We start from the raw sequence: 24,792 nt of genomic DNA on the forward strand, positions 1-24,792 counted from the left end.
ACAGAAGGCTTTCCTATTTCCTTCCCATACCACAATGTATCATCTGGCACACCCCACATTGTGGGTGCCCCCACATTGGAGGCCAGTGACAAGGACCATGAAATTCCTGGGCTGTTGATCTCAAATAAAAAGGAGCAAGAGAAAATGATTCATAAGAATTTTACAAGTTTCTCCTGGAAAAATCCTCTTTCTGAGCCTGCTGCTCAGATAACCTGATCATGGCAAAGAAACTATTGCTCACTATTTGGGCCAAAAGTTAATTTCTCTGGGCTTTAACGTCCCTTGTCAAAAAATGGGTGCTTCATTTCTTGTCAGTACCATCCTATCAATCAATGTTTATAGATGAATATCATTGTGCTATGTCCCAGGGATCCATGGTGAGAGAAGGTACATGCAAAAGCGAATAAGAAATTCCCTATCTTCAAATAACTTGCATTCTATATGTAAATGTCAGAGAGTTTTTAATAAGGTTCCAGTGTAAACAAATGGCAATGTGAGTGAAAATGGCTTCCTGTTCCAAAATTATTTACTAAATAAGCAATGTTTTAGGAAGTAAGAAGTTTTGTTTGGGTTATAGATCTGAGAAGACCAGTACCTCTGCGGAGAAAAGGAGGCTAGGTCCTGCTTTTCACAGATGAACAAAAAATAGTCCCTGAGCTCAAGGTGTTTGTGGTCTAGCAGGGAAGACAGACTCTATCCTATAAAACTAACCCTGCTGAAATAGAACAGATGCAAAAATGATGTACTATGGGAACCACGAAGAAGCAGTTAATTCCGCCCTGGGCAGTTAGGGAACGTGTCATGCACAAGGTCACATTTGAGCTGGAGTTGGAGGGATAAATAGGTATTTGCTAGGTCTAAAGAAGGCTGGAAAGAACAGTGAGACTTTTTAAAGGACTTTTCAGTGGAAAAAAAAGCAAAGGGAGGGGGGGCATGAAGGAAGGGAGAAACAGTAAAAGAAAAGTCATTGACATTCAATAATTGCTTTAAGATTCTGAGAGGTGTGACTCCTCTGGCCAGGAATAGCCTCTAAAATTTCTGCTCTACTCCCCTGAATCTATGGAAAGGCAGAGGAGACATAAAGGAATGGTGAACTTTGGGAGAAATTTTATCCTTCCTCATCCTCATTCCTAACGGTCCTATTTGCCCAGGCTTCAATGTTTCTGGAAGGGGCCTAAGGTCCACCATGGCCAATCGCACCGTGGTGACTGAGTTCATCCTCCAAGGCCTGACAGACATCGAAGAGCTGCAGGTAGCAGTTTTCCTGCTCCTGCTTCTTGCCTACCTCATTACTGTCTCTGGAAACTTGATCATCATCAGTCTGACCTTGCTGGACACCCGCCTGCAGACCCCCATGTATTTCTTCCTCCGGAATCTGTCCTGCTTAGAAATTTGGTTCCAGACTGTCATTGTGCCCAAGATGCTGTTTAATATTGCCATGGGGACCAAGACCATCAGCTTTGCTGGCTGTATCACCCAGGACTTTTTCCATATCTTCCTGGGGGCCACAGAATTCTTTCTCCTTACAGTCATGGCCTATGACCGGTACATTGCCATCTGCAAGCCCCTCCACTACCCCATCCTCATGAACAACAGAGTCTGCACACAGCTCATCCTCATCTGCTGGCTGGCAGGGTTCTCCTTCATCATTGTACCTCTCATACTGACCAGTCAGCTTCCGTTCTGTGACACCCACATCAACCACTTCTTCTGTGACTATACACCTCTGATGGAGGTGGTCTGCAGTGGGCCAAAGGTTCTGGAGATGGCAGATTTTACCCTAGCCTTAGTGGCATTGCTCAGCACCTTGATGTTGATCACCCTGTCCTATGTCCAGATCATCCGTACGATTGTCAGGATCCCGTCTGTCCAAGAGAGGAAGAAGGCTTTCTCCACTTGTTCCTCCCATGTCATCGTAGTCACCATGTGTTATGGTACCTGCTTCTTCATGTATGTCAAGCCCTCTCCAGGCAAGGGAGTTGATCTCAACAAAGGGGTGTCCCTAATCAATACAATCATTGCGCCCCTCTTGAACCCCTTCATTTATACTCTTAGGAACCAACAAGTTAAGCAAGTGGTGAAAGATCTGGTCAGAAAAATAGCTTGGTTCCAAAATAAATAAGAGCCTTACAAAGCACCCTCGAGGGTAAAATGGATCCCCACCCCACTGTAAATTCTCATGATGCAGAGCCAAGAAGCAAGGCTCAAAGGTTTAGGCCCCAATTCCACTCCCAGCAAGGTGCAGGTTTCCTCATAGGCCATGAGAATTAGGCCCTATGAGTTGCCTGTTATCCAACCTCAGTCTTAAGCTTGCACCTGCTTTCAGTGCTGTCAGACAGAGTAAGTGTTATCCTGTGTTCCTCGATGCCGTCACCTAGACCCTAGTAACAGCTGAAGTTCATCATCATGGCCATTGTGCTTATCATGATTTCCATTGCCTGTAGTGATTGTAGAGTGCTTTACAGCACTTCCTCATACAGTAACCTCATCTAATCATCATAATAATCCTGTTAAGTAGATGAAATTCTTATCATTCACATTTTGCATGAAGAAATCAGTACTCAGTTTAAGTGAATTGCCAAACATAATACAAGAGACCAGGGTTCAAACCCAGGATTTCTGGATCTAAATGTGATACCAAGTCTCCTACAGATGTGGAACACATTGCTTTATTAATCATTATTGTTCCGTACAAATTACCTAAAAACATAGTGGCTTAAAGCAGCAAACAGGAATCTGGCTAAGGCTTAACTGGATGCCTGTGGCTCAAAGGCTCTCATAAGGTTGCCGTAACACTGTCATCCATGGTTGTGGTCCCATTGGAAGATTCAATCAAGAGAGGGTTCACGTCCAAGCTCACTCAAGTGGCCATTGGTGGTCCCAGTTCCTAAGTGGCTGTTTACATGTAAGTGTCTCCATAGGGTATCTCACTACCTGGCAGCTGGTTCCTCAGAACAAACAAATGAAATAACAAAAGACAGTGCCCAAGATGGAAGTGACATTTTCTGTGTAACCTAATCTTAGAAGTGACATCACACCATTTTTGCCATAATCTATTTGTTAGAAGCAAGTCACCAAGTCTAGCACATAAGAAGAAAAAAGTACACTAGGATATGAATACGAGGAGGTAGAGCTCGTTGGGGTCATTTTACAGGCAATCTACTACAGTCCACCCTCTGGCCCCCAATGACTCTTGTAAAATATATTTTATTCCCACGTGTAAAATATATTCACCTTTCTCAAGCAAAAGTCTCACCCCATTACACTTTGGCTCAAAATCCACAATCTCATCATCTAAATCAGGTCCAGTTATTGATGAATCTCCTTGGATTCTTTAAAAACAGCCCCTTGAGGTATGGACCTTCCTGGCAACGTGGAACAGAAATCCTAGAATGAGCTGAGACTCAGCATCAAGGGATTGAGAAAACCTTCTTGACCAAAAGGGGGAAGAGTGAAATGAGACAAAATACAGTGTCAATGGCTGAGAGATTCCAAACAGAGTCGAGAGGTTATCCTGGAGATTATTCCTATGCATTAAATAGATATCACCTTTTTAGTTAAGATGTAATGGAGAGGCTGGAGGGAAGTGCCTGAAAATGTAGAGCTGTGTTCCAGTAGCCATGTTTCTTGAAAATGACTGTATAATGATATAGCTTTTGCAATGTGACTGTGTGACTGTGAAAACCTTGTGTCTGATGCTCCTTTTATCTACTTTATCAACAGATGAGTAAAATACACAGATAAAAAATAAATAAATAACAGGGGGAACAAATAAATTAAAATAAATTTAGTAGATTGAACTTCTAGTGATCAATGAAAGGGAGGGGTAAGGGGTATGGTATTATGAATTTTTTCTGTTTTCTTTTTATTTCTTTTTCTGAACTGATACAAATGTTCTCAGAAATGATCATGATGATGAATATACAACTATGTGATGATATTGTGAGTTATTGTTTATATATCAAGAAGGGAATGATCATATGATAAGAATGTTTGTGTTTGTATGTTATTATGCTTAATAAATAAATAAATCAAAATAGCCCCTCAAGAAAGTGAGCAGTTCCTGCTGAGTTCATGGCTGTGTTGCTTCTGTCCCACAGAAAGCATTTTCCTCACAGGGCACCAATAATTTCCTCTTCTTGAGCTGTGGCTTATCAGTTATTCAGAAATATGCTTTGTGAAGCATTCTTTGGGAGAGCTAAATGAGCTCATACAGCCTCAACAGATCACTCTCAACTCGCATTTCAAGTTCTGCTTCAATTTCATAAGGCTATAAATTTGGCATTAGCTTAAATAGGAATAGAGTTTATTTCAAAGAACCTCTAAATGCATACAGATTCTGAGATTATGTGTGGACTTCGCTATTGAATGATGTTGAATTCAGAGAGGTAGATAGAGCTTATTAAAGTGGAAAAAAGTGAAAATTGTAGCCTGTGACAAATAGGAAAAAGATGGTTTTTTAAAATGCCATCTTCTGTTATTAGGCATCACTTTTTGAAGCAAACATAGAAGAGGCTTTAAAATTTTATTCTATCAATGCAGAAGTGACTGCACTGTGCTACACTAAGCAGAACTTCAGTTGAGAGAAAATTGTTACTCTGCAGCTCTGACATTACTTCTATTGTACAGCATGAAGTATAACTTTTCAAAATGAAAAATCAAAATTTGTTGGCTTTCTAAGAATATTATTTTATAAACCCATTGCAAAACTCAAAAACATAACTCCTTTAGTGTATTTCCTCTCAATCTCTATACCTGCAAAACTAAAATATACCCCAACATGCTATGGAAGAACAGGCATATGGTATCTGCTATAGACATATCCATTAAAAAATGGGAAGTACAATGTAATCACTGGTCATAGAAATTCTGAAATCCAGCCAGGAAAATGTTGGAAATTCCTTGATTAGTTCTTAAGACTTGGGAATAATCCTCCATAATTCCTTACTCCACCCTCGGGGTTCTTGGTTCTGCCCTCGCAGTCATTTTTCCTTTTTCATGTGAAGTAGGACAGGTTTGCAGCCGACTAGCCTTCTTCCTGCTGGTAGAATTTTGGTAATCTGCCTTTTTGCCTTGTATGCTGTCTCTTAACCTTTCAGTCCAAGTTGACAGTGTCTATGTTGATATAATACATTTGAGAACTTTGTGGGTCTCTTTTGTATCTTCTTGATGTTTGTTTCATTAGACAAAAATCATAGCCTCCAATCTCTTGGAGCTAAGCAGTTCTCTCTCTTAGACTCCTGCTGAGAGGCCTGAAAGACACGTCCTTAAGCTTCCTAGCATCCCTATTATTTGATTAAGAGGATATGTGATGCATACCCTTAACCTCTTTAAAAAGCCCTTTGTGTGCTCTGAATAGTGCTTTCAAACACCCCTGAGGTCTTAAGGTAGTATGATCACACCCTTGACTTCATCTTTAGACTGCCTTTCGGGCAGTTCCTTGAATCAGGTTGGATCTTAAACCTGAGGCCTTATAAAGAGAAAGCCAAAGGAACGACCCAAAATCTGGAAGTCAGCTGGAACCTGGACGAGGAAGGAGAGGACCTCACTATGTGATAAGAAAGCAGAGGAAACCCATGGATTTCCAGCCCAACAGAACATTTCCAACTGGGAAGCGACAGGCTTTCCAGTCTCCAAAACCCTGAGACAATAAATTCCTCCTATTTCAGACAAACCATTGTGTAGTATTTGTCATAGGAGCAAAATTAAGACAAGAGAGGAGCAAAATAAGAGATTTATTTCTCCAAGTATATGAAGTAAATCTTCCCCAGAAAGCCAAATTGGCTTTAGTCAATCTAGGTACAAAATACCAATTTTATATCTTAATCACAGGACCATGTGGTACCAGAGAGAAATAAAGAGAGACAGTAAGACAAAGGATTGCTGTGTTGCTTCCTGCTAACTCAGGTTCTGGTTCCAAGACCTTGCATGGGTTGAAGGCGTAAACTTCTTGTCCTTCGGCCCATTATATTCTCTGATCCTTGCAGCAAACTCCCCCTTTTTTGGCATAAGCTAGTTTGAAACGAAAAGACTAAGGTATCTTTCTTGCAGATTTGCTATAATATTTAAATGAGATACCACATGAAGTAACTTTCTGACTCCCCAATTTCCACTTTCCCCACTTCTATGGAAAAATGTTTTCTGTACAAATCCAGACCTTTCCCAGGCCTCATCTTTATGCATCACTCTGCAATATTCAACACTGTTGACTTAATTAAAGCCCTCTCCTATAGTGTTCTGGTTCTTCTCTTAACTCAGTGAATATATCTTCTCTTGTCTTCTTTGCTAGTTCCTGTGTCTTCTCCTGACAAATGAGTGTCTCCCAAAGGGATGCCTTCAGCCTTCTGTTTTTCTCTTCCTACCTTAACTGAAACTGGAAGATGAGAAGGCTTCCCAAGGAGTCATCCTCACCATTATGTGCATAATTCCCAGACATGTCTCTCAAGCCTTTTTAGTTTCCAAGTGATAACTGTTAAGCTTGTCACTTGAGTGTGATCGATGTCCACATTGGTGTTCCCAAGATAGCTCCAAATCATTCCCAATTACATCACTACCACCAGCAGTTTTCCAGTCTTTCAGGATAGAAACCTTGAAGTCATTACCAACTCTTCCCTTGACTGTCATCTATTCCTAGTGTCTCTTTCTTCAAAATTCCTCTTAGATCCACTCAATCCTCTATGTTTACAACTCTCACAAAGTTCATGTGTCAACTATGACCAATGTAGGAGATTAGAAGCAGCAGTCACACATTTATCACCTTCTTATAGCCACCCCTTTGGTATGCCCTCCCACATGGGCATGGGTTTGGCCATATGACTTGCTTTGAACCATGGACATTGGAAAACATGATGCAATCAGAAACTCAAAAAACTTACTGCCCTTGCAATGCTTGGACTGTCATGTGCACAAGCCAGGGCTAGTCTACTAAATGGCCCACTTACCTTTATCACCCTTGCTAACAGTAATCTCATCCTCAGAAGCAGAGCTCCCCAGATGACCAGAAGCCCAAAGAAAATGCATAAGTGAGCCCATCAAAGACAGCAGAAGAACCACCTAAATGGCCCAGGCCAAAGTGCCAACCCTCAGAATCATGAGCAAAATGAATGGTTGCTGTTTTAATCCATTAAGTATTGAAGTCATTTATTGCTCAATAAAAATTAGCTGGTACACCAACAAAAAGTAATTATATAGGGTAAACACAGATTTTATCTTGGTTAAAGATCCAAGATTAAGAAATGAAAGTCACAGAGTATCTTCCCATCTAAGGTGAGGTTAGTTTGATCAGGTCAGGAAAGAGAACCTGGTCTCTTCTCATCTATAGTCACAGACTACAAGAAGTTACCAAGGAAATAGGCTCTAAACAGGAGAGATACTGAGGCAGAATTATTTAATTTTCTTCTGGGACATTCGATGCCCTCTTCACAAGCAATCAAGCCAGAGGGAAAACTCAGGTTAGAAGCTGGTGCTAGTGGATTTGAAAGTCTTATATCAAGAAACTCGACTTTAATGTATTATCTGTGTGAAACCAGGTTATCAAGACTCCCAGGAAGCTCAGAGTAGCTTCCACACTCTCATAAGGAGAATTCCTGGGTGACTCTTCTCCAGGGATTCTGTCCCTAGCAATAAAATTCTCAAATGAAGGTGGTGGTCTAAAAAAGAGGTGCCCAGATCTTCCCAGTCTCAATTTGTACTTCCCAGAAGCTGTGGGAAATGGGCAGACAGAAGGAGAATGCACTGATCCATTCACTTCCCAATTTGAATGTGGATTGGCTGAATATATATTTTTCTTTACTCCCAAACCTGCACCATATATGAGTCAGATTTAAAGAAGAGAAATGCTGTATGTGCCAGCAGTGCGCAGTGCCGTGATCTCAAGTACCAACACAGAAAATGCATCCAAACTTCCATTCCAAAGTTATTATGTGGTCATGAAAATAATTCTTGTGCAGAACTGTAGAACAGAGGATGGGACTTGAGGACACAGGTCACCACTTATAACATGTGTATACCCAGAAGAAAGCAAATTCTCAGGCATGAAAGCAATGTTCCAGAGACAATTAGGTATGTGGCTCCCTCTAGTGGGATATTTTATTTATACACGGTCATACACCCAGTATCAGAATACACCAAGCGTTCAGAAAGAAACTCATGAAATGATTTAAATTTCTCAAGCAGAGGAATCACGATCCCAAGAATAACATTAGTAAGCGCCTCCCTCTAGTGGTGACTTTGTTTAAGACACTGTCAAACACTGAAGGAAAGTATTAAAGCTTCATGGCTTAAGGAAATCTGTTTAGATACAATTCTCAGGTAGGTGCCAAAAGGGCTTTCAATAAAAATTAAATGTCAAAGTAAAATCCTTAAAGAAAACAACCACAATGGATTATATATACATCTGCTCTTTACATATCATACCTGAAGTAGGGAAAACCTGGAATTTTCTTTGCCTCCCTTTGTAAGAGCAGGTGCCAAGTTTTTCTATGAGTATGAGGGTGATAGTGGAGCTCGGAATTGCTCTAACTTGTAGCTTTGTTTTAATATGTATAGGAATGTCTTTGCTTTTATCCTAGACAAGACAGCATTTTCTTGGGAGGGGGATGGAAAGAAGGAAGGGAGAAAGAGGAAGGGAAGGGAGAAAGAAAAGGGGAGAATAAAGCATGGGAAAAGAGGAAAGCAGGAAGGACAAGAAGGAAAGGAAAGAGGGTAGGAAGGAAGAAAGGGAGGGAGAAAGGAGAAAAAAATGGAAAGAGGAAGCATAGGAGGGAGGAGGAAAGGAAGGCAGGCAGAAAGAGGGAAAAAAGCTCTGTAATCATGAAACTGTGCTATTTACAAATAGGTGTGTTTACAGCGTTCAAAGGATGAGGATCTCCAAAATTAGTTTCTATTTGGACATTTCCTTCTATGTATAAAATTTTAAAACACTTTGTGGGGATCCAGGGCCCGGGATTCCCCTTGAAATTGAGAGCATCCCCTCTATATTAGAGCAGATCTTTGTACATAGCTGTCTACATGACAGGAACAGATATTAAAGGTCATCACACCTCCTCAGGTGGGAAAGAATGTACAAATGGTATAACCAAGGCATTGAAACTCCCCTACCTTGATGGCTGTTTATAACAAACCTCCAAACCCCTGTGTCACAAGTCCCTGATGAAACTCTGTTCTCACACCTTGTCGTAAACGCTTATAAGCCTTTGCACTCCCCCACCCACTTTGCGGACCACTAGCCTTCATTCTCCACTGTTGGCCACCTCCGTCGAAGATCTTCTCCTGTTGGTAAGTCCTAATAAAATTTATGTCTAACGTGTCATGCCTGACATGTCAGCTGCCCCAACCCAAGCTCTCATAGAGAGGCTTGGAACACACTTTATTTGTAAAGGTGCAAAAAAAATTTTTTTTGAAACTTCTATTTAAAAGATGAAAGCAACAATAGAGCAAATGTGGCAAAATTTTTAAATTGGTCAATCTGGATATCTGTGGCAGAAGGAAATGTCAGAGTACTCTGACATTTAATAGAAAATGATGTGTTTTATATTATTTTTAACTGCTTGTTAATTTGGAATTATTTTAAAATAAAAAGCTTAAGAAAAAATATTAATGTATGGACTGGAGGCTTGGGACAAATGTGATAAGCAAAGCAATCTATGGGCTTTAGTATTTCTAAGATCATCCATGGTTTCTAAGTGAAATAATATTATTCAATTAAAGAGCTATTGCACTTTTGGGATTGCAGAATCTGAGTAATAGGTATATTGGACTTCACTGCTATCTTCTCTATTTTGTCTGTTTATAAAAATAAAAAATGTTTTTTAAACATGTAAACATAAGATAGGTTGTGTTTAAATCACTTACCATCTTGGTTCCAGGTTTGTTTTCCTTCCTAAACAGAAAGAGAAAATATTCTTTGTAGCAGGGGCAGCCTACGATAGCCCAGTCAGGTTGGAGCAATCACACATAAGAGTCAAGGTATTTCAATGGCCACAGACCAGCAACCAGTAGCCATTGTACTTGTTTTTAGTTTTAATTTAGAAGAAAGTTTCAAGCCTTTGAAACCAATGTGGCTTCAAACTTTTACTTCTATAGTTTCTAAGCTGAAAAGAGGCAAGAAATTTCATTTTGTCATTGACAAAAGGAAATTTTTAGAAGTTGGAAATATTTTAACATGTGCGCCATTCAATATTAAAACGTCCTTAAAAAGTAAGATATTTTAATAAATATGGAATTATAGCATTAAAAAGTTGATGTTTTTTAGTTAGAAATTGCTTTAATTTTCCTAAGTGAGATAAACACTTTTATGAATTCCCCTTGATATTGACAGCATTCCCTCTCTATTGAGAGCAGATCTTATTTTAGTGAGTTTTGATTTTTTAAAGTAACTAGGGTATATTTTAATCCATGGTAGAATTTATGGTTTGGGGTTAATGCCAAAATGGCTGGAATTTTCCAAGTTTCTTATATTTGCTTTTATATAAAAACTGAAGTTACCACTACCTGAATTAGAATTTGGGCATGAAAAAGAATGCAATGTGAATATGAGTTTACAGCTGAAGACTATTATCATCCCCTTGAAGGATGCATGGGTGGTTCAGTGGTAGAATGCTCACCTTCCAATGCTGGAGACCCTGGTTCAATTCCCAGACCATACACCCCCAAAAAAATCATCACAAATGAAATGGGGTCTTTATAATGGGATCTATATAGATTGATTCTTATAAAATATCTATGGAGGTTGCCCTTACACAAACTTTGGTTAGGACTTGCTACCTATCATAACCTGCCAACCCCCAGCCAGGACCATTCCAGCCAATCATAAAGAACACCTAGGGCAATATATAAGACTCTACAAGGGTTCAAGGCACTCGAATAACTTGCCAGAAACCTACAATCTCCAGATGGGTCCCTGTTTCAGACAAGTCCAGCCTCTCCAGAACACCAGATAATTTCATCTCCCTACCCCATATTAGTGACAGACCCTTCCAATATGAAAAATTTAGAATGGCCATAGCCCAAACACCCTAAAGAGAGGGATAGAAAGATCAAAGGTGATGGTGGAGTTATACAGAGAAGATAGGATTTAACAAGCGAATATGATTGCTGAATCATTAAATTGATATCTCTTTCAGTCTCCAGTATTTCAGAGCAGTTAGAAGTAAAAACCTAAAATTGTGAAATTTTAACCCATGTCAAACTCTGAAATATGTTCTACAACTTATTGTGGCACTGTGCTTTGAAATGTATAGCTTTTATATATATATATATTATTTTTCACAAAAAAAAAGAAGGGAAAAAAGTCAACTATGATGATAAAAAAAAATATGTAAGACCTCTAGTCTCCTATATTCTGGAGCAACTAGAAGGAAAAATATGAGAGGATTATATGGTAGCTCATGACAAACTCTGGGATTTGTCCTGTAACTACTTGTTGAAGAATGCTTTGAAAATTATTGGTTTTTTCTTTCTTTGCTTTGTATAAATATTATATTATACAATTTTAAAAGTTTTTTTTTAAAAAGTTACTTATAAGGGGGATGCATGGGTAGAATTCTCACCTGCCATGCAGGAGACCCAGGTTCAATTCCTAACCCACGCTCTCTGTGCTGGTTTGAAAAGATTTATGTACACTAGAAAAACCATGTTTTAATCTTAATCAATCTTGTGGGAGTAAAATTTCTTCACTCCCTGTTCAGCACTATAGGTTGGAAAATTGATTAGGTTATGTCCATGGAGATGAGACTCAATCAGTTGTGGGTATTAAACTTGATTAGATAGAGATGTGTCTCCATTATTCTAAGTGGGTCTTGATTATTTTACTGGAATCCTATAAAAGAGGAGACATTTTGGAAAGAGTTCCTTTTGAGAATGAAGACAGCCACAGAACCACTTCATAATAATGAGAGAACCAAAGAGTCCACCAGCCAATGGCCTGTGGAGAGGAAGGAGAATGCCCCTGAGGGAGCAAGAAGCCTGGAGAGGAAGCTAGAAGACATTGCCATGTTCACCACATGCCTCTCCAATTGAGAGAGAAACTGAACCCCATCAGTCTTCTCGAACCGAGATTTCTTTGCCTGGATGCCTTAGATTGGACATTTCTTTAGCTTTGCCTTAATTAGGTCATTTTCTCAGCCTTAGAACTGTAAGCTTGCAACTTATTAAATTCCTCTTTTTAAAAGCCATTCTGTTTTTGGTATATTGCATTCTGGCAGCTAGCAAACTAGAACACACTCCAAAAAATTTTTCCAACAAATGGTGCTGCAATAATGGGATACTCACATGGAAAAGAATGAAATGTGACACCCTTCACACAGCATACAAAAAAAAATTACTTATGAACCACTGGTCAAAACAGCATGGTACTGGCACAAAGACATACATATTGATTGATGAAATACAACTGAGAGTGTGGAAATAGACACCCAAATATACGGTCAATTGATCTTTAACAAGGCCCCCAAATCCACTGAACTGGACAGAATAGTCTTTTCGATAAAGGGGCCTGGGAAAATTGGGCATCAATAGCCAAAAGAGGGTCGGTTCCAGGACCATGCACCAAAACAAACAAACAAAATAGTCAAAAGAATGAAAGAGGACCCCAACTGTGTTAGTTTTCAAGCTGCCAAAATGTGATATACCAGAAATGAAACAGCTTTTATAAAGGAGAATTTAATAAGTTATAAGTATACAGTTCTAAGGAAGTGAAAGTGTCCAAATTAAGGCACCAACAAGAGTTACCTTTACTCAAGAAAGGCTGATGTGTCGGGAACACCTCTGTCATCTGGGTAGTCACGTGGCTGGGGTCTGCTGGTCCCTTGTTTCTGAGCTTTGTTATTTTCAGTATATGTCCATGTGGGGGTTCCTCACTTTGCTTCTCTGGGGCTGGCTTTCATCTCTTGGCTTCCCTTAGCTCTCTCCTGGTTCTGGTTTGCTTACCATCTCCTGGTGATGTCTTCTGGGCTCCAAAAATCTCCAAACATCCGTGTCTTTGCTCTCTGAAGCAACCGTTCTCTCTGAAGCAACTGTTCTCCAAGCATCTACATCTGCTCTCTCTGTTGGCTCTGAGGCTTCAGTTGTTTCTTAGCTCTGAAGTTTCTCCAAAATGTTTCCTCTTTTAAAGGATTCCAGTAAACTAATGGGTGGAGTCACATCTCCATGTAATCAAAAGATCATACCCACCATTGGGCGCCACACATCTCCGTGGAGATAGTCCAGTCATGCTTCCAACCTACAATGTTGAATCAGGATTAAAAGAAATGGCTGTGCACACAAGATTGGATCAGGATTAAAACATGGCTTTTATAGGGTACATAATACTTTCAAACCAGCACACTTACCTTGTATCCTATACAAAAAAAAAAAAAAGGCTAAAAAGCACATGAAGAGATGTTCATCTTCATTAACTATAAGGGAATATTGGTGGGAATGTCAAATGGTACAACCACATGTGAAAGTTAGTTTGGTGGTTCCTCAGGAAGCTAAGTATGGAATTGCCATATGACCTGGCAATACCATTGCTAGGTATCCACTCAGAAGTCATGTGGGCAAGGACACAAATGGACATTTGCACACCAATGTTTATAGCAACATTATTTATGATTGCCAAGAGATGGAAACAGCCCAAGTGTCCATTAACAGACGAGTGGCTAAACAAGCTGTGGTATATACGTACTGTGGAATATTATGCAGCAGTAAGACAGAATAAAGCTATGAAGTATGTAACAACATGGATGGACCTTGAGGACATTATGCTGAGTGAGATTAGCCAGAAACAAAAGGAAAAATACTATATTGTCTCACTAATATGAACTGACATTAGTGAATGAACTTGGAGAATTTCAGTTGGAAACAAAGAACATCAAGAGATAGAAATAGGGTAATATTGGGTAGTTGGAGCTGAAAGGATACAGATTGTGCAACAGGAATGATTGTAAAACTTCAGAAATGAATAGCAGAATACTACCTAGCTGTAATACAATAATGTTAGAACACTGAATGAAGCTGAATGTGAGAATGATAGAGGGAGGAGTCCTGGGGGGTACAAATGAAATCAAAAGGAAAAATAGATTACAAAGACTGAGATGGCATAATCTAGGAATGCCTAGAGGGTATAATGATAGTAACTAAATGTACAAATTAAAAAATGTTTTTGCATGAGGAAGAACAAAGGAATGTCAATAATGCAGGGTGTTGAAAATAGATGGTAATTCATAAAAAAAAAAGCACGTGAAGAGATGTTCATCTTCATTAGCTATAAGGGAAATGCAAATCAAAACTACAATATGATATCATCTCACACCTATAATAATGGCTCCTATTAAACAAACAGGAAACTACAAATGTTGGAGAGGATGTGAAGAAATTGGAACACTTATTCACTGCTAGTGGGAATGTAAAATGATACAGCTGCTTTAGAAGCTTCCTCAGAAAACTAACTATCAAGTTATCCTATGACCTGGCAATACCACTATTGAAAGCAATGATGTAGACATTTACACACGATGTTCATAGTGGCATTATCCAAAAATGTCAAAAGATGGAAATAATTCAAGAACCTATCAACTGACAAGAGGATAAACAAAATGTGGAATGTATATGCAATGGGATATTATGCAATAGTAAGATGAAATGAGGACCCGAAGCATATGACATGTATGAATCTTGAGGACTTTATGCTAAGTGAAATAAGCCAAACACAAAAGAATAGACACTGTTTTTGAGTTTGTAAGTATGGCCCTGGTAAAGATAAACTCAGAGGCTTATAATGTAGACTATAAGGGAACTAGAGATACATAGAAGCTAGAAATGGGTGAATGGTTAGCTAATGACGTTTAACGTAATTGTATGGGAGTAGATAGAAGTGATGGTAGTTCGTTAGTGGGTTTCCAAGCAATATTGCCTTATTAAAGGTGAATATGATTGAAAGAGATTGTGTAGCACCATGAATCCCACCAATTAAAACTACAAATATAAATAAATTCTTGCATGAACTACTTCAAAGGTATGAATCTCGTACAGAATCTGTAATAGAGGGGTATAAGGGGAAAACTATTACATGCTATGGCCTATATTTAACAGGAAGACATCAACAGTATCACCGCAATACTAGGGATAAACAATTGAGGGTCAGGGACAAGAGTTAAGGGAAGTTTGGGATTTTCTATTTGGTGAGGGTGTGTTTATCTGTTATTTTTCTATTTGGGGCCATGAACATTATCTAAAATTGAGAGTGACGATCATTGTACAACTAAGTGAGGGTACTATAAGATATGGCTTGTTTACTTGGACATCACCCATGATACCTATTCTAGTTTGCTAGCTGCTGGAATTCAACACACCAGAGATGGATTGGCTTTTAATAAGAAGGGATTTATTTTGTTAGTTCTTCAGAAGAAAGGCAGCTAACTTTCATCTGAGGTTCTTTCTTACATGGGAAGGCTCAGAGTAATCTCTGCTGGCCTTCTCTCCAGGCCTTTGGGTTCCAACAACTTTCCCTGGGGTGATTCCTTTCTGCATCTCCAAAGGCCTGGGCTGAGCTGCGAGTGCTGAAATGAGGTATGCTAAGTTGCTTGGGCTGTGCTACATTGTGCTCTCTCATTTAAGCACCACCCAGTTAAGTCAAACATCATTCATTGCAGCAGACATGCCTCCTAGCCGACCAACTGCAGATATAATCAGAAGCAGATGAGGTTCACATACCATTGGCTCATGTCCACAGCAACAGAAATAGTGCCTTCACTTGGCCAAGTTGACAACTGAATCTAACTACCACATACCCAATGGAATGGATGTCCCAAAGGGTACATTCACTGAGAAGCAGAAAGGCAAAATCTGGTATACACATATGGTGGAATATTGTGCAGCAACAGAAAGGAAGGAAGTCACGAAGCATGCAATGAGGTGAATAACCTTGAGAACACTATGTTGTGCAAAATAAGCCAGAAACAAAAGGACAAATATTGTATGGTCTCTTTTAGAAAATACTCATAAGAAAATGGGGACATAGATTGTAAGCTCTTATAGCACATTTATTCCTGAGCTTTATTCTGAGATGCTGTGCTATATGTGTAATTTCCCTGGAACCTGTGTGACACTTAAGGCTCAGAATTGGAGTTCTGTGAATTTGGAAAATTTCAGCTAAGAACAGAGGCCATCAGGAGATAGAAATAAGGTAAATATTGGGTAATTGGAACTGAAGGGATACAGATTGTGCAACAGGACTGATTGTAAAAATTCAGAAACAGATAGCACAATACTACCCAATTGTAATATAATAATGTTAGAACACTGAATGAAGCTGAATGTGAGAATGATAGAGAGAGGAAGCCTGGGGGCACAAATGAAGTCAGAAGGAAAGATAAGCAATAAAGACTGAGATGGTATAATCTAGGAATGCTTAGAGTGTATAATGATAGTGAATAAATGTGCAAATTTTAAAATGTTTCTTCATGAGGAAGAACAAAGGAATGTCAATAATGCAGAGTGTTGAAAATAGATGGTAATTAATATTTTAAAACTTTAATGCATGTGTGAGACAAGCAAAAAAGTGTCTATTAAGCACAAAATTTATATTTTGAGTAATGCATTTCCTAATATAACTTATGTGGTCACCTTAATCGAACACCATAGAACTTGGAACCTTGCATAGGGCATGAGATTTTGTAAGTTTGTCCAGAGTGATGCCCAGATGAATCCCAGAGTGATTTGAACAGTGAATAGGGAAGCATTTGCAGAGTCCCCTGGGGGGGGATGGTGAGAAAGGGGGAAAATCCAACTTCCCCAAGTGGAAAATTCTTGATATTCTTGCAGGCAGTGGGGGCAGCCAAAGCAATAGGCCAAGCCCCCAATCTTGGGGTGTGTTCATATGAAACTTAATCCTGCAAAGGATAGGCTAAGCCTACTTAAAATTAGGCCTAAGAGTCACCCCCAAGAGAACCTCTTCTGTTGCTCAGATGTGGCCTCTCTCTCTCTCTTGGACAACACAGCAAGCAAACTCATTGCCCTCCCCCTCTCTACATGAGATATGACTCCCAGGAGTGTGGACCTTCCTGGCAACGTGGGACAGCAATCCTAGAATGAGCTGGAACTCAGCATCAAAGAATTGAGAAACTCTTCTCAACCAAAAGGGGGAAGGGTGAAATGAGACAAAATAAAGTGTCAATGGCTCAGAGATTCCAAACAGAGTTGAGCGGTTATCCTGGAGGTTATTCTTATGCATTGAATAGCTATCAGTTATTTAGTTAAGGTGTAATGGAGAGGCTGGAGGGAACTACCTGAAAATGTGGAGCTGTGCTCTGGTGTCCACGTTTCTTGAAGATAATTGTATACTAATATGGCTGTCACAGTGTGGCTGTGTGGTTGTGACAGCCTTGTGTCTGATGCTCCTTTTGTTTACCTTATCGATGGACAAGTAAAACATATGGATTAAAAATAAATAAATAATGGGGGAACAAATGTTAAAATAAATTTAGTAGATTGAAATACTGGTGACCGGTGAAGGGGAGGAGTAAGAGGTATGGTATGTATGAATTTTTTTCTGTTTTCTTTTTATTGCTTTTTCTGAATTGATGTAGATGTTCTAAGAAATGATCATGATGATGAATATACAACTATGTGATGATATTGTGAGTTATTGATGATATAACAAGAAGGAATGATCATATGATAAGAATGTGTTTATATGTGGTTATGTATCATAAATAAAAAATAAATATATTTTTAAAAAAAGTATTTGCAGAGTCCCTTGGGGGAATGGTGAGAAAGGGGGAAAATTCAACTTCCCCAAGTGGAGAATTCTTGGTATTCTCACAAGCAGTAGGGACAACCAAAGCAATAGGCTGAGCACCCAATCTTGTGGTTTGTTCATATGAAACTTGACCTCACAAAGGATATGCTAAGCCTAGTTAAAATTAGGCCTATGAGTCACCCCCAAGAGAACCTCTTCTGTTGCTCAAATGTGGCCTCTGTCTCTCAGCCAACATGACAAGCAAACTCATTGCCCTCCACCTCTCTTCATTGGACATGACTCCCAAGGGTGTGGACCTTCCTGGCAATGTGGGACAGAAATCCTAGAATGAACTGGGACTCAGTGCCAAGGGATTGATAAAACCTTCTGGATCAAAAAGGGGAAGAGTGATATGAGACAAAATAAAGTGTCAATGGCTGAGAGGTTCGAAACAGAGTTGAGCAGTTATCTTGGAAGTTATTCTTACGCATTAAATAGATATCACCTTGTTAGTCAAGATGTAGTGGAGAGGCTGGAGGGAACTGCCTGAAAATGTGGAGCTGTGTTCCAGTAGCCATGTTTCTTGAAGATGATTGTATAATGACATAGTTTTCACAATGTGACTGTGTGATTGTGAAAACCTTGTGTCTGATGCTCCTTTTATCTACCTTACCAACAGACAAGTAAAACATATGGAAGAGAGATGAACAATAGGGGGAACAAATGCTAAAATAAATTTAGAGTGAAATGCTGGTGATCAGTGAGGGGGAGTGGTGGGGATTATTGTCTGTATGAATTTTTTCTGTTTTCTTTTTATTTCTTTTTCTGAATAGATGCAAATGTTCCAAGAAATGATCATGATGATGAATATGCAAATATGTGATGATATTGTGAATTACTGATTATATATGTAGAACACAATGATCAAAAGTTATGAATGTTTGTGTTTGTTTGGTGTTTTTTGTTATTTAAAAAATTTTAATTAATTAAAAAAGAGTAGGGGAAAAATCAAAGATGATGGTGGAGTTATAGAGGGAAGTTCGAGTTTAACAAATGAGGATAAGTACTGAATCACTATACTAATATTTCTTTTAGTCTCCAGTACTTTAGAGCAGAAGGAAGTAAAGTCTAAAATTGTGGAATTGTAACCCATACCAAACTCTGAAATCTGTTCTACAACTAATTGTTGCGATGTACTCTGAAATTTATTGCTTTTGTATATACATGTTATTTCACCCAAAAAAAGAAAAAATGAGAGAGAAGGAGTATAGCGGAGAAGATAGGCTTAATAAATTAGTATGACTGCTGAAACATTATATTGATATTTCTGTTGGTCTTCAGTGTCTTGGAGCCACTAGAAGAAAAAACTGTAACCCATACCAAACTTTAAAATCTGTTCTAAATTTTAACTGCTTGTTAAAATGTACTTAGAAATTTATTGCTTTTTTGTATATATGTTATATTTCACAATTAAAAAAACATTTAAAAAAAGATATAATGGAGAGAGTCCAATCAAAGATGGTGGCTTAGTGAGGTGTGGGATTTAGTTCATCCTCCAGAGCAGCTAGTAAATAGCCAAGAACAGTACAGAACAACTGCTGGGGCCATGTCAGTGACCAGACATCCAGCATACCCCAGTCTAGACCAGCTAGACCAGCTGCAAGCCTCCCCAGAACCGTGAGTTCCCCAAGCTATGGTGGCTGGCACCCCTCTCCCACAGGCTGCTTCCCAGAGGAGAAAGGAAAGAGACTTTACTAGCAGCAGGGGCTGAGCACAACAAAACACCAATTGTGGAATTAATTAACAAATTCTGACTACTAAAAATAGGCCCCCATCTCAACTGAACCTCAAGTAAAAGCAGAGGTTGCTGGGTTTTGCCCTGGTACAGAGGGGGCAGGGCTGACAGAAAAAGAAAAAAACAAAACAAAACAGGTTTTTTGGCATCTGAAAAGGTCTGGACCCTGCAGGAAAGAGAGTGTACATAGGACCTGGAGATACACAGAGCAGCATACAAACTTAAGCTCTTAACTGGCAAACCCAAGGAACATGGGTCCTACTCTGAAAAGGATTTTTCTTTTTCTCTTTTGTGGCTGTGTTTCTATGGATTCATTACTCTTTGGATACAGCTGCAAGGCTTCTCGGGCCACACTGCCCCAGGCATAGGCAGAAACAGACTTGTTTGAGAGCTTCTGTCGATCCTGTGCCTTTCCCAGGAGAGGGGTGGGACTCACCTCAGGTAGAGTCCCTCCCTCAAGGAATTCAGACCACAGAGTCTGGAAAAGGGAAGTGATTAAAGCCAGCCTGCACCCTTTCCTCTGTCTCCACCATGCCCCCAGCAGGGAGAGTCTGCTGAAGTTAAAGGTACCACATCACCTTATGCTGGTGGGACCTGCAGGCAGACAAGCACCACATACTGGGCAGGATAGGAAAAATGCAGAGTCCAGAGACTTCATAGGAAAGCCTTTCAATCTGCTGGGTCTCACCCTCAGGGAAAACTGATGCAGATGACTCTTTCCTCCTGAGAAGTGACCAGTTTGGTCTGCAAAAAACTGACTGGGGTCTATAATACCTAAGTAGACCCTCCTAAGGAGGAAAGGCACCATACAGGCAGGGCAAGAAACAATAAAACAAGAACTGAAAAATTCTGATCTATTAAACAAAACCTAAGCTAGAAGACTAGAATAAGATGAACTGAATGTCAAAGAACAGATAGATAACAAAGTCACCCAGCAAGAAAATCCTAGGGAAAGAAAAGTGAAAAAAATCTCCAGAATAAACTAATTAAGGTAATTAAATGCCTAGACGCCAGCAAAAAATAACAAATCATACTAGGAAAATTGAAGAAATGGCACAAAGGAACAAACTAACAATTCAAATGAGATATGGGAGTTGAAACAATTAATTCAGAATGTTCAAACAGACATGGAAACCTCATCAAAAATCATATCAATGAATTGAAGGAGGATATAAAGAAAGCAAGGAATGAACAAAAAGAAGAAATTGAATGTCTGAAAAAACAAATCACAGAATTTATGTGAATGAAAGGCATGGTAGAAGAGATTAAAAAACAATGGAAAACTACAATGTCAGATTTCAAGAGACAGAAGATAGGATTAGTGAACTGGAGGATGGGACATCTGAAATCTGACAAGCAAAAGAAAATATAGGGAAACGAATGGAAGAATATGAGCTAGGACTCAGGGAATTGAATGACAGCATGAAGTGCATGAATATAATATTGTGGGTGTCCCAGAAGGAGAAGAGAAGGGGAAAGGAGAAGAAAAACTAAAAGAAGAAATTATCACTGAAAATTTCCCAACTCTTAAGAAAGACTTAAAAATTACAGATCCAAGAAGTGCAGATTACCCCAAACAGAATATATCCAAACCAACGTACTCCAATACACCTACTAATGTCAGATGTTGAAGAGAAAGAGAGAATTGTGAAAGCAGCAAAAGAAAAACAATCCATCACATACAAGGGAAGCCCAATAACTATATGTAGATTTTTCAGCAGAAACCATAGAGGCAAGAAGACAGTGGGATGATATATTTAAGATGCTAAAAGAGAAAAACTGCCAACCACGAATTCTATATCCAATAGCTTTCACAATGTGACTTTGTGATTGTGAAAACCATGTGTCTGATGCTCCTTTTATCTACCTTGTCAACAGATGAGTAGAACATATGGAATTAAAATAAATAATAGGGGGAACAAATGTTAAAATAAATTTAGTTTGAAATCCTAGTGATCAATGAAAGGGAGGGGTAAGGGGTATGGTATGTATAAATTTTTTTCTGTTTTTGTTTTATTTCTTTTTCTGAATAGATGCAAATGTTCCAAGAAAGGATCATGATGATGAATATGCAACTATGTGATGATATTGTGAATTACTGATTATATATGTAGAACAGAATGATCAAAATATGAATGTTTGCATTTGTTAGGTGCTTTTTGGGTATTTAAAAAAGTAAAATTTTAAAATTAAAAAAAAATAATTTTATATCCAGCAAAATTGTCCTTAAAAAATGAAGGGAAAATGTAAACATTTGTAGACAAAAATTCACTGAGAGAATTTGTGACCAAGAGACTGGCTCTGCAAGAAATACTAAAGGGAGCACTAGAGACAGATAAGAAAAGAAGCAGAGAGAGGTGTGGAGAAGACTATAGGAATGAAGACTATCAGTAAAGGTGAAAAGGAGAAAAATTAGATATGACTTATAAAATCCAAAAGGCAAAATGGTAGAAGAAAGTACTGCCCATACAGTAATAACACTAAATGTTAATGGATTAAACTCCCCAATCAAAAGACATAGATTGGCAGAATGGATTAAAAAACAGGACCCATCAATATGTTGTCTACAGGAAATGCATCTTAGACCCAAGGATAAACATAGGTTGAAAGTGAAAGGTTGGGAAAAGATATTCCATACAAATAACAATCAGAAAAGAGCAGGAGTAGCTATACTAATATCCAACAAATTAGACTTCAAATGTAAAACAGTTAAAAGAGACAAAGAAGGACATTATGTATTAATAAAAGGAATAATTCAACAAGAAGACATAACAATCCTAAATATTTATGCACTGGACCAGAATGCTTCAAAATACATGAGGAAAACAATAAAAAGAGTAATAGACACATCTACCATAATAATTGGAGACTTCAATTCCCCACTCTCATCAATAGACAGAACATCTAGACAGAAGATCAATAAAGAAACAGAGAATTTGAATCATACAGTAAATGAGCTAAACTTAGCAGACATATATAGAACATTACAACCCACAACAGCAGGATACACCTTTTTCTCAAGTGCTCATGGATCATTCTTAAGGATAGACCATATGCTGGGTCACAAAGCAAGTCTCAATAAATTTAAAATGATTGAAATCATACAAAACACTTTCTCAGACCATAAAGGAATGAAGCTGGACATCAATAATAGGCAGAGGGCCAGAAAATTATATGGAGGCTCAACAACACACTCTTAAACAACCAGTGGGTCAAGGAAGAAATTACTAGAGAAATCAGTAAATATCTCAAGGCAAATGAAAATGAAAACACAACTTATCAAAATTTATGGGCTGCAGCAAAGGCAGTGCTAAGAGAGAAATTTATTGCCCTAAATGCCTATATCAAAAAAGAAGAAAGAGCAAAAATCAAGGAATTAATTGTCCACTTGGAGGAACTAGAGAAAGAACAGCAAATTAACCCCAATGCAAGCAAAAGGAAAGAAATAATGAAAATTAGAGCAGAAATAAATGAAATTGAGAACATGAAAACAATCGAGATAATAAACAAAACCAGAAGTTGGTTCTATGAGAAAATCAATAAGATTGATGGACCCTTAGCGAGATTGACAAAAAGAAGAAGAGAGAGGATGCAAATAAATAAAATCAGAAATGGAAGAGGAGTCATAATCACTGACCCCACAGAAATAAAGGAAGTAATGAGAGGATACTGTGAACAACTTTATGCTAATAAACTAGACAATGTAGATGAAATGGAGAACTTCCTAGAAAGGCATGAACAACTAACATTGACTTGAGAAGAAATAGACAACCTCAACACACCAATCACAAGTAAAGAAATTGAATCAGTCATTAAAAAGCTCCCCAAACAGAAAAGTCCGGGACCAGATGGATTCACATGTGAATTCTACCAAACATTCAAGAAAAAATTAGTATCAATTCTGCTCAAACTCTTCAAAAAACTTGAAGAGGAGGGAAAGCTACCCGACTCATTCTATGAAGCCAACATCAGCTCATACCAAAGCCAGACAAAGATATTACAAGAAAAGAAAACTATAGACCAATCTCTCTAATGAATATAGATGCAAAAATCCTCAACAAAATTCTTGCAAATCGAATCCAGCAGCACATTTAAAAAATTATACACCATGACCAAGTAGAATTCATACCAAGTATGCAAAGATGGTTCAACATAAGAAAATCAATTAATTTAATGCACCATAGCAACAAATCAAAGCAGAAAAACCACTTGATCATCTCAATTGACGCAGAAAAGGCATTTGACAAAATTCAACATCCTTTCTTGTTGAAAACACTTCAAAAGATAGCAATAGAAGGAAACTTCCTCAACATAATAAAGGGAATATGTGAAAAGCCCACAGCTAACATCATCCTCAATGGGGAAAAACTGAAAACTTTCTCCCTAAGACCAGGAACAAGACAAGGATGTCCACCATCACCACCGTTATTCAACATTGTGTTGGAAGTTCTAGCCAGAGCAAATAGACAAGAAAAAGGAACACAAGGCATCAAAATTGGAAAGGAAGAAGTAAAACTCTCACTTTTGCAGATGATATGATACTATATGTTGAAAACCCTGAAAAATCCACAGCAAAACTACTAGAGCTAATAAATGAGCACAGCAAGGTGGCAAGTTATGAGATCAACACTCAAAATCTGTAGTGTTTCCATACACTAGTAATGAACAATCTGAGGTGGAAATCAGGCAAAAAAAAAATTCCATTTACAATTGCAACCAAAAGAATAAAATATTTAGGAATAAACTTAACTAAAGATACAAAAGACCTATACAAAGAAAACTACAAGAAATTGTCCAAGGAAATCACAGAAGACCTAAATAAATGGAAGGGTATACCGTGTTCATGTTTTGGAAGACTAAATATAATTAAGTTGTCAATTCTACCTAAATTGATTTACAGATTCAATGCAATGCCAATTAAAATCCAAAAAAAACTTACTTTTCAGAAATAGAAAACCCAATAATCAATTTATCTGGAGGGGCAGGGTGCCCCAAATAGCTAAAAAATATCCTAAGAATGAAAATGAAGTTGGAGGTCTCACGCTACCTGACTTCAAGGCATATTATGAAGCTACGTTGGTTAAAACAGCATGGTACTGGCAAAAAGATAGATATAGTGACCAATGGAATCAAATAGAGTGTTCAGATATAGACTCTCTCATCTATGGACAATGATCTTTGATAAGGAAGTCAAGCCAACTCACCTGGGACAGAACAGTCTCTTCAATAAACGGTGCCTGGAGAACTGGATATCCACATGCAAAAGAACGAAAGAGGATCC

At 38.4% G+C, this 24,792-nt stretch overlaps 1 protein-coding gene across 1 annotated transcript; it reads left to right on the forward strand.

Annotated features, from left to right (window-relative positions):
* The first annotated feature begins 1,186 nt into the window (after positions 1–1,186).
* On the forward strand, positions 1,187–2,122 carry LOC143690644 (olfactory receptor 2AP1-like). Its single transcript, XM_077168273.1, has one exon. It carries the CDS (start codon positions 1,187–1,189, stop codon positions 2,120–2,122), a length of 936 nt encoding a protein of 311 aa, XP_077024388.1.
* The last annotated feature ends 22,670 nt before the right edge of the window (positions 2,123–24,792 follow it).

The sequence above is a fragment of the Tamandua tetradactyla genome, chromosome 7, assembly GCF_023851605.1.
Source record: "Tamandua tetradactyla isolate mTamTet1 chromosome 7, mTamTet1.pri, whole genome shotgun sequence".
Classification (NCBI taxonomy): domain Eukaryota; kingdom Metazoa; phylum Chordata; class Mammalia; order Pilosa; family Myrmecophagidae; genus Tamandua; species Tamandua tetradactyla.

Bases quoted from the DNA above. Each gene is read 5' to 3' on its own strand.
- LOC143690644 (XM_077168273.1), top strand. From the start codon at position 1,187: ATGGCCAATCGCACCGTGGTGACTGAGTTCATCCTCCAAGGCCTGACA.